The sequence below is a fragment of the Pteropus vampyrus genome, unplaced genomic scaffold (assembly GCF_000151845.1).
Source record: "Pteropus vampyrus isolate Shadow unplaced genomic scaffold, Pvam_2.0 Scaffold19, whole genome shotgun sequence".
Classification (NCBI taxonomy): Eukaryota; Metazoa; Chordata; class Mammalia; order Chiroptera; family Pteropodidae; genus Pteropus; species Pteropus vampyrus.
Window position 1 is genome coordinate 4,384,099 of NW_011888800.1, and position 18,809 is coordinate 4,402,907.

An 18,809-nucleotide genomic window follows, 5' to 3' on the forward strand; every position below is an offset into this window, starting at 1 on the left:
CAGATTCTTTCCTAGGTCCTCCAGAAGGAATGCAGGTCTGCCAACACTTTGATTTTACCTAGTGAGACTTCTGACCTCCAGAACTGTAGTACTAAATTTGTGTTGTGTTAATCCACGAAGCTCATGGTAATTTCTCATAGCAGCAATAGGAAACGAACAAAACAAAAGAACATGTTTAGAGAGCTTGCCAGGAGATATTACTATGAGTCCTCTAAAGCATAGGAAATACTGGGAACCACTGTCTGACTCTCATCTAGAAAATCTAAGGATATGATACAGGTTAGCTAACTGCACTGACAGCAAAGTAAACAAGTGAAAATTGGTCTGTATTCCAGAGCTTGTTTAGACAAAGAATATGTAAGTGTGTGCTGCCTAAATAGGATTAACTTAGGTCTAATTCATTAAAGTCATTTGCAGGGCCAGCTTTATGGGCCTAGGACTTGTGCAGTCACACAGAGACATGCTTTCATGAGAAGAAACCTGTACTTGGTTTAATATCCTGCTGTCACTGGCTTGAAATTCTCAATAATTTTTGAGCGAGGAGTCAGTGGTATATGTTTGTTTCGCACTGAGTTCAGCAAGTTATGTAGCCAGTCTTGGCCACATGGAAGGGCCAGATACCAGCAGAGAAAAGCTGGCAAAATGACAAGTCATAGTGGCTCAGAGGAAAGCAAATGAACAGCTGAATCACACATGTAATTGTCTAGGTCAGAGCTAGAGATTCCAGGCACACCGTGATAGTGGTTGGGCAACCTCCGCAAACTTTCTAAGGGCATCTCCAAGAGAAAGAATCAGGGTGAAACACCAACCAGGCCTCAGGGGACAGGGAGCCAATGCACAACAGCATCAGTCAAGTAAGGACTTTAAAGTCGCCCCTTCCTCTTCTACCTGGTAGGTGTCTGAAAGTGTGGCCAGTTTGGTGAGAAGGAGGAGTAGATGTGCTCCATGTGGAAAGAGATGTCAACTGAACCCATTTCCAGTTGTAGCCTTTCCACCCGACAGTAGGCCTCAGCTGCAAGAGGGCAGAAACCTCAACCATATATCAAGCTGAGAGTTTTGATTATGACATGGTACTAGATCATTTGATTACTGAACTGGAACATTATTTTGTGACTGCAAGCAACCAGAAAATGTCATATAATTGCCCAATTTCCATTTGGGGGGAAAATTAGCCCTAATGAAAACAATTTAAGAGAACAATAGGAGACCGAACAATCTATGGACTATAGTAGTTCAAAGTAATGGTTATATAGGTCAAGGTGGAGGAGTGAGGAATAAAAACTCTCATTACAAGTTTGGTAGACATTATTCACCATGAAGATTTAATATTTCCTTTATAAACCAAACAGAGAATAAGTAGTATAAAGAAAAAAATTCCAATATACAATTTGCAATAGGAAAAAATACATGACAAAAATTTGAACCTCCATTCCAAATGGAAATAGGTACCCTATTTCCCCGAGATATCTGTAATGCATAGTATGAACCGGCTTCTCCCCACCACCCTTAACGGCCCCAGAATTATCTTTCTCAAATACAATAACCATTTCACTCTCCTGCCTAAAAAGTTTCTGATGCTTCTTAGAGTGCTTCAAGAGGAAACCCAAAGTCTGAAGCTCAAGGATGGGATGCTCCTCAGCTGACCTTGCTGCCCCTTCCTATCGTGCCACATATGCTCTCAGAGCACTGATTCTCAGACTTCAGTTATTCACATACCACCTGCAGTGTCTCCTATATTCACATTCCCCCATAATAATGGCCTACTCAATAATTTTCTATAAACCAAGTACTGATTTCACTCAAATAGATTTATTCTCATTCAAAGTAATATCTCTAAATCAAGTTTTAATGTACTACTTGCAGTTTTACTAGATATTAACTATTGTTATTAAAATTCATTTTTAAAATTTAAAATGTTACCTGTGTCCCACCTAAAACCATTTGTTATACCACCAATTGTTTGTGTAACATGCATTGAGACTTGCTTCTCGAGACAGAAACAACAATGAATTTTTAACACTGAGCAGACTGTGCCTTAGAATCCATTGTTCCCTCCTCTTAGTATGTCCTTTCTCATTTTCTGTAAAGTTATTGTCCTTACAGAGTACTCAACCCAACCCAAAAGATACTTCCCCTTTGAAGCTTCTCTAAATCAGAGTTCTATGTTCCCCTCCGTATTCCTAAGCATTTTCTGCCTGCCTACACGATAACATTTATCACATGGTAGTATCTTATGAAACTTAGTACTCTAGTCATCTTTAGGTCATTTCATTACCTAGATCAATACTTATTGGGTGCTCATAAAAATGTTTGTTAAATAAATGAAGAATGATGGAATAGAGTCATGAGCCACATAACATTTTGGTCAATGATATACTGCATATACGATGGTGGTCCCATAAGATTATAATGGAGATGAAAAATTCCTATCACCCAGTGGTGTCACAGCCATTATAATGTCAGAACACAATATATACTCATGTGTGTTTGTAGTGATGCTGGTATAAACAAGCCTACTGTGCTATCAGTTATATAAAAGTATAGTGCATACAATTACAGTAGCAGGCTATACCATCTAGGTTTGTGTGAGTACATTTTATGATGTTTGCACAACACCAAAATTGCCTAACATACATTTCTCAGAACATATCCCTGTCGTTAAGCAGTGCATAACTGTACGTATATACCAAAGCTAAACCAATCATAAGTAATTTATAGTATGAACATTCTAGCATAATATTATTTCTGTTAAATAAAAGACATCACAAAATCTCAATGTATGAAAGACCTCTATAATTATCAAATAGGACTAATAAGAAAATTGGAAGGACTGTTTTTCCTATATACAAAAGAACACAGAAGAATTGAGAAAGGAGTATAAAACTGCACCAAATTTCAGCATACATTTTTTCTTAATGTTTGCTTGCAGAGATTATAGCTATCCTTTTTAGAAAGCCTCCATTTAATGATCACTTTATAACTGCAAAATTTTAAAATTAAAGCTAAAGAAGCAAATTTAAAATAAATCAAAGGGTGATTAAAGCAGAAATCAAGCATTAGTCACTTCAGAAGAAATGACCTCATTAAAAACAAATATTACGTCACCATATTGCACTTTCCCAGGCTTACAAAAGAATAAAACAGAAATGTTGAGGGTTGTGGTCTCAGGTATGGTAGACTTTTTTAATCATCTTTTTTAACCCCAGCAAGACATTAAATCTCTCTTGTCCTTATTTTCCTAATCTGTAAAATAAAAATCAGTTGACTGATATGCTAATGAACAGACATTCAAAATGAAAAAACTCTAAGTGCATATTTTGGTTATACCTGAAAAATATGATGACTATACAAATATATTCTTTGAAATGCTTTTATTTGGGGAGAGGCTGAGAGAACAACCTCAATGTTCATAAATTTGGTCACAGTTAAACATCTGTTGACTACTTTGTGTAGATTCAGTATGTCTCCCAAAGATCATATGTTGAAGGCCTAATCGCCAATAACTCAACACTATGACTTTATTTGGAGATAGGGTCTTTAAAGATTTAATTAACTTTAAGTGAGGTAATGAGGGTGAACTCTAATCCTATATGACTGGTATCCTTCTAAAAAGAGATTATGACACAGACACATACAGAAGAATGACCATATAAGGACACAGAGAGAGAACAGCCATCTGTAAGCCAAGGAAGGAGGCTGCAGGTGAAACAACCTTGATCAGGACTCACAGGCTCCAGAACTGAGAAAATAAATTTCTGTTGTTTAAGCCACCCAGTCTGTAGTACTTTGCTATGGCAGCCCTAGAAAATTAATACAGGCACTCTCCTGGCCCTCAAGAGGAGACAGATATATAAACAGATAAATAGTATGGTAAGAAGGGTATGGTAAAGCAAATTATGAATATCCCAACTCAGCAGAATTTTATGCAGTGATTGAAATAATAATAGAAAGAATGTGGTAAACTGGAAAATATTTATAAAAATATTAAGTGAAAAGGCGAAACAATATAGCTACTCTATGATAACTACAAAAGATGGTTTGTTAATAGACAAGAAAACAGAAGAGTTGGAAAAATACGGGTTTTTTGCTAAGGTGAGATCCTTGATGAACTTTCTTTTTTTTAGTTATTTTTAGTTATTTATTGCTGTTCTAATAGCAATGATTCATTAAATTTTAAAATATTTAATTTTAAAAGAAAATACATAAATTTTTTGCTGGTTCAAATTATCATAGCTTATTGCTTATTAAATGATGATAATATTAACTATGGTATATTCTCTCCCTCTCCCTCTCCCCCCTCCTCTCTATCCTCTCCCCACCCGCTTCACATTTCAGTTCAGTTCAGTTTTTGCTTTTGAGTAAGCTATTCATAAATTCAAAGAGTTTATAAGCCTAAAATTGTACAGAAATAGTCACTAAAAATAAGGACATAAGAAAAATAGCATAACTGATTCTGTATTCAAGAAACGGTGATCTAAAATGAGGTTCTAGAGCTTTGCCTAGATAGGAACCTCAAAACCTGGCTCATTTATAAAAATATCCAAGAAAATTTTCCAAAGGGGTATGTGAGCAAGAGAAGTGAGCAGAAATCTCTCTCCAACCCTGTGAGGTGGCAGGAAGGCCAGGGCCCAGGCATCTCCATTAGGGGCTCATACACCTGGCCAGTCCCCTCGCAGCAGCAGGACAAAGGCCCAGCAAACAGCCTGAATGCCCGGACTGGAAAAAGAGAGGGTGTTTTCACAACGAATTTCCACACAAAGGCCACTGCATTCCTGGCAGCAGTGCAGCAAAATCTGACATATCTCAGCAACTCTTCTGTGCAGGGTAGGGCATGGCATGTCCAGAAAAGTTAACAAGGTGAAAACAGCTGCTCTAAAGTTGCACTGGGTGTTAATCAAGCCACCTCCTGAATAGCAGGAAGACTTATATCAAGGACCTTAATTTGTCTCCAAGGCCCTGTTTTCACCTTGATTTAGTAATTCTCACTAACAGCAATCTGTTGTCCTCATCCCACACAAGGCCCCAACCTTGGGGTTCTGCTGCTTCCAGGGGCTTGCCTGTGGTAGCCCCTCAAGGAGAAAAGCTCCCCAAGAAGGAGAGATTTTCATCCCAGTTAAAGTCTCTATCTAATCCATTAATAGCTACAATAACCTTGGTCCAGGGCATTTCCTGGAGAAGCTATAACCTGCTGGGGTTAATGAACTCTCCCTACCATTAATTCCTGGGAGAGGCCATTGGCCTGAATTGTTACTTAATTACTCTTCAGTGTACAGCTTCATAAAGCAATGAAATGCCTTCTTTCAGGAAGAAGGGAGATGGTAATGGGGGTCATCAGAGGCCATTAATTTTACAAATAGTTTGTTAGAAACTACAGTGTGTTAAGAAGTCACTCTGGCCCACAAATCAACGCAATGCAGTCCTTATTAAGTCGAGATCCGAAACTTCCCTGGTGAACATGATTCACACACAAAAAAAGTTATAAATTGTTCAGAATCTTGCCAAAATGTACATACTGAGATATGCAGAAACATGCTCATTATATTCTGCAATTGGTTTTATTTTTCCCCTCTAGTTCCTATGCCTAAGTTTGGCAGAAAAGACTCAATGGGGCCAATCTGAGATATCATGAACTTTTCCTATTTAAAAATCTCTTTCAGGTAATTTCTTCATCTTTTAGGGAGATTCTCCCTTTCCAAAGCTCTCTTCTTTCCCACAAAGTGGGAGATGCAGGGAAAAGCTATGTCCCTTGAAGGCATCGAAGGCGGACCTTGGGGTACTCATGCCTCCTCTTGGTACTCGTGGATCTGCTGACCTTTCAGGCTGCATGCTGGCCCATGCTGCTGCTGACCGTGGACCCTGCTGTTGCCTGTAATTGTGAAGTCTGTGGATTATGTGGCCACCTCGGCACGACCTAAGATGTCCCATTTACTAAGCCTCAGGACACATCTACATCACACTTCTGGGGCTGGAAATGCTCAGCTGCTTTCTCTGCACCACTCTATTTGAAACCGCTAGGCCTTCCATCTCACACACACGATGCACACTGCATTTCCTCTTACCCGCTTCACCCACTTGTTTCTTCCTAGCATTCTCCTCTTTTTTCATACCAATTAAAATAGATTTACTCATTTATTTTGTTTTTTTGTGTTACCCCTTACCCCCCACATACATGCACCCTAGAACATAAATTTCGTGAGGGCAGATGCTTTGGGCTATTTTGTTTACTCTGTCTCCCTAGTGCTTAGAACAGTACCAGGCATACATAGGTGCTCTTTCAATGTTTCAGTGTTTGTTGAATGGATGAGTAGTCAGTTGGCTAGATGATGAGATTAGAGTGCTGGCCTTAGGATGCAGAGCTCTCCTATTAGTCACAGTTGGGCAGGGAGGAACTCAATCTGCTAGAGAAATAAAAGAAAGGGGCTACTGCCCAGAAATCAGATCCACTGAACCTACTGCTATCAAAAAAAAAAAAAAAAAAAAAAAAACTCAGCTATGAAGCACATGCGCCCATCTAGGCTCTAACCTCTGCACCAGTAATGAGAAACCGTCGCCACCCACCCACTGTGACATGCTGCCCCACCCATCCTATGTCAGTAGCAGAGTCTTGACCCCTTGGAAAGTTCTGAGGTTCTATTGAACGGTTCCAGTGGGGAGAGTAGACTCTTCAGAAGCTAATTGACTAGGGCAAATCAGAAAGACCATACACATCAGAAGGGAGGTAGAGTTTGTCAAAGAAATGGAGAAAAAGAGGAAATGGGCAGAATAAGCCAAATTATTTACTTCTGCTTGGTTTTTCTGAGCTCTATTTAATACTAAAGATCTTGATAACTGGAGATCCTTGCCGAGGCCAGGCTAGAGAGATTACTTTTCCAGGCAGTTATGCACCTACACTCATGCCCACAGGGTCTTAAAGAAAGCAGCTGGGCCTAGAGGAAAAGGGGACTTAAGAACAATTTATAACTGCTATTGATTCTTAGTGCTGTGTATAAATTTCCAAAGGGTTTTGGATTGGTAAACCATCTCTGAATATATCTGCTAGCAGGATATATACTGAATTATCTTGCTTTATCCCTGTATCCTCACTGTATCCTTACTGAGGTATAATCAGATTGATGGCAGAAGAATCAAAAGACTGGGTTTTCATCATAGCCAAAATGTGAGGGTGGGAGGGAAGAAAACATTTAACTTGATTTTGTTCCTATCTTTTGGCTTCTTGGCTAGTTACTTTGTATTTCATAAATGGACCCATTTCCCCAATTCATTAGATACAACTCTGTTGGTATTTTAGGGAATCTACAATGGATGAACACAAGGAAAATCAGCTAGATTATGAGTAAGTAATCATGATTATGAAAAGCCACATCCAAGGACCAAGGTATGAAGCAGGTCTGCTACTGATTGTTCCCTCATGTTTTAGTCTCCTTCTTTCCTTCTACCCCAATCTAATTATCCCCCACTGCACTCCACTCCATGCCCTCCTGAATTGAGAACTTTTGTAAACCCCCACCCAAGCCAGCCCTTCCAAGGTAGAGCTTTCTTTTCCAAAATCATCCCTTATTTCTATTCAGAACAAAAGTCCCTCTACCTCACTACCTTATTCTTAGTTAATCATTTCAAAGACAGACCAACTAATTGAAACAGAAGAAAAAGAAAAGTTTATTGAGAGCTTCCATGTGCTGGGTACCCTTTCTAGACTACTCTACTGTTACCATTATTTTTCTCAAATTTACTTCAAAAAACATGTTTGCATTCTTGAAAGTGAATGCCTGGATCAGATGTGTGTGTGTACGCTCAGTGATGTGATTTCTATGGTAGATTTTCAAGCTTTGCAGCAGGAAATGGAGGATAAATTTCTAGATGGGAGGAGGGAGGAAAAGACTAAAATCCTACCTGCTGGTGGAAACCTCTTGTGGCTCAGCATTAAGCGGAGCCTAACCATAAGTGATGTGCCATCTGCCTGGATAAAAGTATTCAATAAAAATGCATTACATGAGCAGATTTTGTGAAAAATCTGTGTGAGAAACCATTCTCTTCAATGCAAGAGGCATTTAAGGAAGCAAAGTTTCTTCTGGAACCAGAGTGGAGGTACACAATTATACTGAGAACTTTGGGCTAGAAAGCCTGGGAAAGACCTCCCTTGCTGACTGAGTTAAAATTATTGAAACAAACTGAAGAGTATGATGAAGAAATATAATTTCCTAATAATGAAAATTGAAAGGTGTGCTCCTGGAAAGTCAGGTTAATGAATTACATGTCTTCAAGATATCCCCTTTAGCCCAAAGTTTATTGATCTTAAGATAACCGGCCCTTGTTCATTTGGGGGGCTGAGTCTATAGGTCAGAGAAAGTGGAAATCTTAAGACTGGCCCAGTCAAAGAGGAATATTAACAGTTTGAACATGGACCTTGAAAAGGATATGCAGAGAATAGATGAAGCAAATCAGGAACTTCTTCTCAAAATCCACGAGAAAGAAGATGAGATTCAGAGGTGAGTGTTGGGGTTTCATGAGGGAAGATCCCAATCCAAGAAAGCAGGGGAGGATAGAGGAGAAGAGACAAAACTGACTTTTCCTGCTTACTCTAGAGACCTATATCTTATACAGCAAAAACTTTCTTCTTCATTCTTTGGCATTTCTCTGTGGCTTAAACCTTGAAATACAGCAAGTTTCAGATTTCTAAAAGACTGGGTGATATTTACTTGAGTTGAAAGAACACTGGGTGTTTGACTTGGGACAGTACTTTTCCTGCCCTAAAAGCAATTCAGATTCCAAGGATCAAGAAGGAAGGATTTCTAACGTGAGATTCGTATTTATTATTATTGAAGTACCTTTAAAACTGATTTATGCGCATTATGGGTTCTGAAACTGCCAGTTCCTCACCATGTGCACTTGTGTCATCCAGGCTGGAAAGTGAGATCACTCAGAACAGAGACTCCACAGAAGATGAGGACTGGGAGGAGAACTGCACCACACTGGAAAGGGAAAATGCCTTGCAGGAGCTGGAAGAAGAAACAGCCAGACTTGTAAGCAAGAAGCTGGGAAGAGCCATTTGATAGGTTCATTTCTCATCCTGTCCCTCATCAACTGTTACATAAGCTACTCTCCCTTTTTTACATACAAAGAACAGTCAAATCAATAGTCATGGCAGAATGCATGGATGGGGATGTGTGGAGAGCAAGGTTTCTTTGGTAACACTTAATATTGGAAAGCCCTGCATGTGGGCATCTCTATCCCTGGTAAGTTGGTGTGTATATATTGAGATCAAACCACAGGACCTTTACCTGACATTATGCAGTAAGAGTTATGGCAGGAAACTATCACTGGGCTTAAATAGAGATCAATCAACTGAATAAAAACAAATGATGGTGTACAGATGCATGCTCACCCTCTGCTTCTTTCTCTCAATAGGAAAGGAAGAATGAGACTCTGGTCCACAGTATAGCAGAACTTCAAAGAAAGGTGGGATAGGTCTTGTGTCCTCCAGTGTTCCCCCAGCATCCCCAGTCATCAAAAAGGCAAGGAAGGGAAAATGATTATAGAGGAATCCACATGTCAAAGAGGTCTGTTCTGGGGGTGGGTACTACTCCTGTTCCACTCTTCCGATGCTGAGCCTCATGACCTATATGCCCTGGATTCTCCCTGGAAGTATCAGGTGAAAACAGTAGGTGGGGTATTCAGGGTATTCAGTGATCCTAAGGGTTCCTAATTCTATTACAAGAAAATGGATTTTGACAGACACTCTGCTGAAGCGATTGACTGGAATCTTTGTGGTGAGAGGTTAATTTTACTTTCAACAGAGATTTTTTTTAAATACTTCCCAAGAATTCCCTTCTCCTTGCCCATGAACCCCTCTACCTTAACTTCTACTAAGAATTCAGTGGAATCCTTATTATTACCTACATATGCCTACAGCCCTGAGTGACCCAGCATGGATTAGGGGTTTAGGGAAGTACTCCTGTCTGAGTGGACTCTAGCTTTGGTGGCCAAGACCAGTGAGAAGATGGAGGTAGAAGAAAAATGTTTCAAGGTCACTGAGTATCCACCAAGAGACCATATCCTAAGGGAAAAAAGAGAGAGAGAGAGAGAAGGAGAAAGATTCTAGCAGCTTTTATCAAGGCTAACTTATCAGCCCCACCTACCAGAAAATGTCTTTGTCTTCTATATTTTTTAACTGGATATATTTTTTATTTGAAATGTATTTTTTTATTTGAAACTGTAGCTTACAAGGAAATCATTTAAAGAAACCAAGTGTGAACAAGGCAATCTAAAAGGAACCCCAGAAGAGTCAAGGTAAACAAAAACATAATTTTGAATGGGTTTGGGGTATGTGACCAGGAAACAAGCCTTCAAGTGGAAAAGATTGTCAAAGCTGAGATAGTTTTAGCCCATGTCAGGCTTAATTCTGGGCCACTGAATGCGGAATTCTCCCAGCCCTTAGTAAGGAATTTTACTCTGAAGTCATATATTTTGTTCTCTCTTCCATCAGAAAAAGCAGAACATGAATGCACAAATGCATCTATAACACTAGAGACAGTTGAAGTCCCTAGTTTAAATCTTGGCCCCAGCACTAATGTGGTATACGAAGCTGGACAATTTGGTAGGTTTCTCCCAGCCTCAGTCTGAAAATTGGATGAGATTGTGTATATAAAATATTCTTTGCCCTTTTTTAGAAGGCTAAGACCTTGGAAAGTCACATAATTTTAAAGTGATTATTTAAAAGTCTGGTGAGGCATATGTATGAATTCATAGAGGCAGAGCTAGGATTCATAAATCTGCTGTGTGCTAGACAGTTTACATACGCTGGCATTCATTCCAATCCAGAAAAGAACTCATTCAATTGGTCATTCGAGTATTTAGTGACCTCTACCTGCTTAGCATTTTCTAATTGGGTTCCAGAGCTAAGAACCTGGGCACAACCACAACCCATCTGATCAAAGATATAAGAAGAATTCAAGACATTTATTTTATTCAGAGAGCAGATATAATTCTCGATACTTTCTGTAAAATTACATCTTTGTCCTTGTCTTAATTTCTCTTTAGCTTCTTAAATGCACACTTAAGTACACACTTAAGCCTACATTCTATGTATGAAGCCTCTGAAGATATAGACACACTCAAAATAGAAATAGAAAATGAAAAACAAAGAATTAATCTCCTATCTTCTGTTGGCCAAATTATGTTGACAGTCACAAGAACATACAGGAAGTTCAAAGCCACTAAGTAAGCTTTCTCAGCCATGCTCATCTAGAAAACTTATCTGGAAAGAAAGATATCTGCATGTATATCAGGAAGAAATTAGAGCTAAGACTAGAAAAGATTATGAAATCCCTTGACTATCTTTGTCATATAACTACAGCAATCAGGAGATTAATTTTCTTCCTTTTTCTTCCCAGAACAAGCCTTCCTTCCAGAAATCCCATCAGAATCTAATGGTGACACTTTACGTCTGGCTATGAAGGCTATTTCAGGTGTACTGAGCTGATAGACAGTAGATAGAGAGTTCCAGGCATTGTCAGAACAATGCCATTATTTTTCTGTCAGCAATCAGTCTAGCCTAGACAAGTTCTAGGGTATTATTAACCCTTTAATCACTTCCTTTTGCCCACTTGTTCTGTAGAGTTCTCACATGGTATCTCTAGCTCTATGAAATATACAGCATCTCTTTTGCTTCTCTTCTTCTCGCCATTTAGTAGGATGCCTGCTTCAACTCCTTGTGACTCAAATACTGTCTTGAAAATATAGCCCTTAGCACATTTGGCTGTCTGGCCTGGATATAATTGACTAGAGGGAAAAGGAACTGTTAGAAGAATTCAGATGTGAAATAATGGTACGTAGATGAAAGTGGAAATAATAGAGCTGAAAATGGAAGGAAAAATGTATACAGAATGTATACCAAATGCATCCATTACTCTCTATCTACTACTACTATTAATACTACCCATTTAAGCCATCATAATGTCTCACCTGAATGCTGAAGTAGCCTCCTAACTAGTCTTCATGCTTCTACTCCTACTCCTAAAAAATCAACTTTCCACACATAGTAAAGTATCCTTTAAAAACACATCAGATTGTGTCTTTACTTCTTCAAGCTCTCTCCTGGCTTCTCACTGCAGTTAGAATAAAGAACCAAACTCTTTCTAAAAGCTACAAGGCCCTACATAATCTCATCTGTGTCTACCATTCCATACCTCATCTCCTTCTTACCAGTCTTGCCTGTGCTCCAGCCCTATAACTTTGCCATATGCACCAAATTTGTGCTGCTTCGCTGTCTTGGCCCTTGCTAAAACTTCTGTATGGGACATATATCTTCCAGATCTTCATTTGTCTAATATTTATCACTTAGACTCCAGCTCAAATATCATCTCATCAGAGAGGCTTTAGCCAACCACCTATAATAGCTCTTACACCATCACACACTCTCATTACATTACTCTGTTTTCATTTCCTTCATAGCACTTATCATTTTCATGTTGACTTATTTTTATGTCCCTCAACTAGAATGTCAGTTCTGTGAGGCAGAGAGCCTATCAATACTGTTACCATTGTATCCTCAGTACTCATCCTGCCCTCTCCCTGTCACTCCAGCACAGTGGCCAATATAGAAAAAGGCTTTCATCCAATATTTAAGGAAGGAATAAAGGGAAGAAGGAATACAGAGAGAGTAGAAGTGAGTGAGAAATGAATATGTAAAAGGAAAAGGAAGACTGAAGTTTTTCAAGATTGATTTTTTTCTAAGAGAAATAACTAAGAAAGAAGGAAGCTAAGAATTGAAGTTTAGGGGTAAAGGAAGCACAGATGAATGCTAAGAGGCTGAAAGTATAGAAGAGCAGGTTGACCAGGCAGCTACAAAGGATGCTAGATGGTTTGACTCTTCTATTAAAAAGACATCTGAAATCATGCCTAATGTACTTCAACCATCTTTGAGATAGCCTTTCAAAGAGCATTTCAAAATAGAATCCTGTATGGTTTTCACCTCGTTGAGTTACCAGTCTCCTTTCCTTTCTATAGGCTAAGTTACAACAGCTGGAAGCTTCTTGTGATGACCAAGAGAAGGAGCTGACCAAGGTAAGAATAGTAACTTCAATGTTAGTTACTTCTTCCAAAAGAAAAAAAAAAAAAATAATTCTCTGTCAGATGATCTAATATATTCCTGAAATGTTTGAGTTATAATAAAATTCCAAATCCAGACCATTATGGAGCTGACGAGGGGGTGAAGAAAAGAGGATGAAGATAAATGCAGTTCCCTAGGTTACCTTCTCTTTAACATTTTTTACAGGGTACATTCTATAATCTGTATCTTCAACAAATTAATATCTATTCTTTTCCCGAGTGTTCCCAAATAATTCTCATAGGGATTATAAAATACTGCTTGTTCATCCTCAAAAAAGGAAATGAGTTCATATGTACAGCAAAAACATATTTAGAACAATCAGAAAAACACATTTAAGGTCTGGGACATAGGAGGAAATATGCATGTTCTTGTTCTTGTAGCAATTTACTGCGATAAATTTAAGACTGAATTTTGGCTTCTCAGGTAATGGAAGACTTTGCGTTTGTGGCCCAGCTCTGTGAAGATCAAGCCCTCTGCATAAAGGTACAGCTTCTAAGTAAAGTGATAGCAAAGGGTTTGTTAAGGTGCTGGATGAAATGGAACCAAGCTTTTCAAAAAATACTGTCTGGAACAATTTTAACTCTTCAAGGTAGCATTAAAAGGGAAATTAGGGTCCTCAAAACTCTACTACCAATATCATTCTATTACTGACCCAATCTCCCAACCTCTTTGCTCTTAAATTAATAATAAGCACTTTTCTTGTTTATAATCCCAATTACCTCAGAGCACGGCCTAGTGGAGAAGTATAGCGAGAGGTCAGTAGTGGTGGGGTGGAAGGCTAGGAAAGGAGATAAAGTGGCAGTGGGAATACCAAACATTCATGTTACAATGTAATAACACATGCTTATTATGATTAGAAAAAGCATAAAGCTTCTAATTACTAACTGTGGTTTCTTTTATTTCTCTTTGAAGAAGTACCAGGAAACTTTGAGGAAAATAGAAGAAGAATTAGAGACTCGGTTCCTTGAGAGAGAAGTGTGAGCTTTGGCAAACAAAGGAACATCCTGGTTTTAGTGGTAACTCCATCTCAGCCTGGGTCAGAACAAACATTTCTCTGACCAATTCCCATTTGGAATTGAGTGAGCCCCAACATCACATATTGTTTCCCTCTGTTAGTGAGCTGGTTGACCCCCCCTCTAAACCATATTAACTTTAAAATGCAGGTCCTTCTCTCGTCGTTCTCAAAAGACTTGAGAAACACATCCCCCTTCATAATTTTATCACATTATCAATTATTCAAGTTTATATTAAGGTCAAGAATATATGCTTTAAAAAAAAGTTTTTGGTCAGGCACCCTGATAAGTAGGACATTCCTGCTATCACAGAATAAGGCCTTAAAACCTAACACCATCCTTACTTCTCCAACAAATAAAAAATAAACTATGTGGGATAGAAATAAAACTAATCTCTAGATACACATTAAAGATATCATTATACAAAAATCAAACTGTATACTATATTAAATGATGAACATTACAAATTAGAAATGATAAATAAGCATCTAAATGGTGAGAAACCAAAAACTTCACTTCTATTTCTTGACCCTCTTTAGAAGCTAAATCTTAATTCAGTCAAGAAGTATTTCCATTTATTAAATATTTTGGAATCTTGGGATAAAGAGAAAGATACCCAAAAATGCACACAGCCTCTAAACAGACCAAGTACACACTGTGTCCTGGAGACATAAGCACCAGGACTTGGAAATCCTCACCCCTCAAGGATTTCTTCAAGTCTCCTCAAATGCTTCCTGAGCAGTAGGTACGGCTTGAATACTATGCTAAGATTCTAGAACATGGCTGCCCAATAGAACTTTCTGTGCTATCTTACAGATAGCCACTAGCTACCTACTGAGTACTTGAAATATGGCTAGTGTGACTGAGGAGCTAATTTTTTTTTATTTTAATTAATTTAAATGTAAATACCTATACGTAGCTACTAGCTATAAGAGTAGATGGCATAGCTTTAGAATACAAAAATGTTTTTAAATAACCATCACATAGTATGAATATTTAAGTGTACTTTATTCAATCCCTATTTTGGTTCTTTTCTCACAGATCAAAAGTCTTGAGCATGAACTCTACAAGAAAAGAGTGTAACAGCCAAAATAAGGTAAGCACTCCGCTCCAACTTCAGCTTCTCTCAGTGTCATTGCCTTTCTAAAGAATGTTTAAATACAACAAGCTACCAAACATATATCAATCTTACCATGTGCATTATCCAAGAACAGTATTACATATAACTGCAAGCATTCCAAACCTAAACAAAGAGGATGCTAATGAACATCCCCTCTTTGCTGTCTTACAGGCATGCAAATGAGGTTCTCAGAGAAGCTAGCCTAAGACCAAAGACAGTTCAGAACATAAGCAAGAAGTAATATTAACTGAGGGTACACTCTGTGGCCAATACATGACACACACACTGCTCACTCCTTCCACATCCCACAATCACAGTACCCTCCTGATGATTCCCAACACGGTCCAAATCTTTCATAACATAGAGCGCCAGGCATCTATCATCATCTACCAAAGTTGTCCTGTGAATTAAAACATACGAAGTCATTGCTTATTTAAGATTCGACTTCAGTTTCTATTCATATTTAACATCAAGATGTCACCATAATATATGCAAGGGTCTGAAGGAAATAGAATTGAATGTAGAGCACCAGGCTACTTGGCCTACATGGCATTTTGTAGCAGCAAATACATGGTGCTAAAATGTAGACTTTTTTAAAACTTTAACTTTGTAATTTATATTTGTTTTAGAGCCAAGACTGACATTCACTAGAAATTTTATGTTGTTGAGATATGTATTCTTCATAATCTCAGAAAAGAGAAGTCATCTCTTTCTTAAAAGGAAATATCAATAATTGATCATTGTCCTTGGACATTCAAATGTTTGAATATACATTGACAATGTTCACAGTGGCAATGGTTCCCATTGTCCTGAACAAGTTATTCTGGTCCCAAGCTTGCATATTGCACTTAGCGAACAAAACTCTTGAAATTAACCTTTCTAGTAGAACCAAGCTTGGCATGCTTCCTGATGTTTCCCACCATCTACCCCCAGTAGCTCATCAAACTATTCCCTCTGACTACCTATCAGAGAAAAAACAGAGTTGTCTTGATCAAGATTATCAGAGCCCCATGATAGTTCAATGACCTATGATGTTTGAGCAATCTTTACAGAGAGGCAGCCTGAGCAACCAACCAGCTGGCATTCCACTAAACCTCACTCAAGCTTTAGAACCAAATTTGTAACTCAGCAAGTTTCTTTTTAATTCCAATTCTGTGAGCCACATTTCCACAATTTTAAATGATCATAATTCCTCTTCCTATTTATCTGACAAGGAAATTAAAAGGAAAATGAAATAACTAAGAAAATATTTTAGAAGAGAGATGCCACAGAAATCCAGGATATATCCTCATTTCTACATTTAATAGGTTTTAAAACATCCCTTAGAATAAGTTTGTGTGTTTTTCAGAGCCTTAAAGATCTCTAAAGATTACTGGCTAAATGGAAAGTAAGGGTGCACTTAAGAGAGCCCAGAATCAGAAGACCTGGGGTTCAAGGTCTGGCCTGTTACTTACTAGCTGTATGACTTTGGGTAACATACTTTACTTTCTATGCCTTCATTTATTCCTATCAATATATAAAAAGATAATACAAAATTTTATACATATATAAATTGTCAAAGATGATCTGTTTATGCATATGAAAAAAATTATATTATCTAACTAATGGTTCACTACATATTATTTGACAGTAATGACAGCTTCCAGAAATTGCTTATTTATCAATGCCCCTTCTTCTCCCAGGAAAATTCTCTCCAGAAGAAGAGAACATGGTTTTGTAAAAGGTGAGTAAATATCTTTGAGTAAACTTGCAGGAAAACTGGAAGTTCTACTTAGCCATCCTGGCAGAGAGCCAAGTCTAGACAAGGAGAAGCTTGTACACACGTACACACACACACACACACACACACACACACACACACACACACACAGAGTCAAGCCAACAAACTAGTGTGTTCAATGACTACACTTCTCAGTTCTAATGTTATGGCTTCCTTGTTCAAAGGCAATTACTAATCTCAACTTTCCCATATTAGAAGTCAATGGCCTAGTAGCAATCAGAAACATGAATCGTATCACCTAAAAGAGACGTAACAAATCTCATACTTACTTCCTTTTCCCTTTAACAATTTGAATTCGCTTGATGTATCTGGTTCCCTAGCGACATCAATAGATTAGAAATGGGAAGATCCTTTTTTGTCTCATAAGCATGATGATTGAGTTTTCACACTGTTGTGTGTGATGTTCCTCCTTCACACCTTGTTACAATGTCATCATATTAACTCTCTGACATAAAAAAAGAGAGAGATGGGACAAGAGCTTCTAAATGCAAGTATACCACTCTCTAATAGCAGATAAAAGAGAAAAATTATTGTGAAAAAGAGATAGCACTAACACTATCCGACACATAATAATTGCTCAAAAATACTTGTTAAACTAAATAAGAACTCAAGATTCAAAGAACTGAGTAAATATTAGTCCTGAGGGAATCACTGTGATAGCAAAGTAAGATTGGTATTCATGAAGCCCCTGAATTTTCAAGAAAAGATCAAATTATGTTCAATATAATCTATTTAAGAAGACATAGAGAAACATATTCAAGGTGGTGTGAAATATGATTTAGAAAGAGTTTCATCAAAATGGTTAACATAAAATTATTGGTGCTTAAAGGTCAGCTCCAATTGTCTGGAAATTTTGTTTAAGGAGGATACCCCTTCATAGCATATAAGTAAAATATTACATATTTTGATGTTCCTAAAAACAATGTTCCTGGAATAACTAGCAGAATTTTCCCTAGAAGTCCTAGGCTGTCTTCACCTGTAATTAATATCAGTGCCCAGCATGGAATCACCTGTGTAGTCTCCCAGGATAAGGACTGTCTGCCTTAAAGAGAGTTGGTATACTGACGAAAACTGCAACTCTAGCTCGTCACATCAACCTACAAATTCTTTTCCTCTTGTTCTCTTCCAACATCTGTGGGGGCACTAGTATACTGGGCACTGACTCAAGAAAGAAGAAAGCTAGGTTAGTCCTAGGATTTTCCCTGGAAATATCATCCCAGAGATGTCTTCTCAGAATCTTTTCATGAATATTATATCCAGCTTTAGAGAAAATGGTGGGAAGAGGTATGCAAAGAGCTTCTGATTCTAATTCTGACCAGGATGCTGTTCTATAATGGATCCTGACTCCTGTCACCAAGATAACCTCTACAGGAAAACTTTTTAAAAATGGCGGGAAGGGGCTATTTTTGACTGGTAAGTGGAGATACATAGTGAATTTGTCCTGGGGCAGGAGGCAGGTCAGCACAGCTGGATAAGGTAATACAGAAAAGAAAACAATGAAGGTTTGCTTCTGAAAATCATATTAAAACCACCAGGGCAAAATAATTTATCAGTTAAAAAAGAAATCAAGACCACCATAGGAAAATGTATAGAAATTCAATGGGAAATATTAGAGGTAACATGAATGAAAGCAGAGAAATACCACAGTCATGGATAGGAAGACTTACTATCATAAATATATCAGTTATTGCTGAATGATTAATAGAGTCAATTCAATTCCAAACACCCCAAAATATTTGTCATGGAATTGAATAAAATGATCCTAAAAAATAACGTACTTGAAAAAGT

General features: G+C 38.0%; 1 protein-coding gene and 1 non-coding gene across 2 annotated transcripts in view; both read left to right on the forward strand.

The window, feature by feature from the left end:
- Positions 1 to 7,298: 7,298 nt before the first annotated feature.
- The window catches only part of TMCO5A (transmembrane and coiled-coil domains 5A), a 13,570-nt gene continuing 2,059 nt past the window's right edge, over positions 7,299 to 18,809 (forward strand). Inside the window, exons 1-11 of the mRNA XM_011355146.1 lie at positions 7,299 to 7,333; positions 8,337 to 8,486; positions 8,900 to 9,020; positions 9,406 to 9,456; positions 10,217 to 10,287; positions 12,807 to 12,813; positions 13,012 to 13,062; positions 13,532 to 13,591; positions 14,021 to 14,085; positions 15,163 to 15,217; positions 16,924 to 16,964. Of these exons, the coding sequence (XP_011353448.1) occupies positions 7,299 to 7,333; positions 8,337 to 8,486; positions 8,900 to 9,020; positions 9,406 to 9,456; positions 10,217 to 10,287; positions 12,807 to 12,813; positions 13,012 to 13,062; positions 13,532 to 13,591; positions 14,021 to 14,085; positions 15,163 to 15,217; positions 16,924 to 16,964 (707 nt within the window). The remainder of the gene's footprint in view (positions 7,334 to 8,336; positions 8,487 to 8,899; positions 9,021 to 9,405; positions 9,457 to 10,216; positions 10,288 to 12,806; positions 12,814 to 13,011; positions 13,063 to 13,531; positions 13,592 to 14,020; positions 14,086 to 15,162; positions 15,218 to 16,923; positions 16,965 to 18,809) is intronic.
- Positions 17,369 to 17,472, forward strand: LOC111736434. Its single transcript, XR_002779182.1, has one exon. It is a non-coding gene; the product is annotated as a small nucleolar RNA U13 (small nucleolar RNA).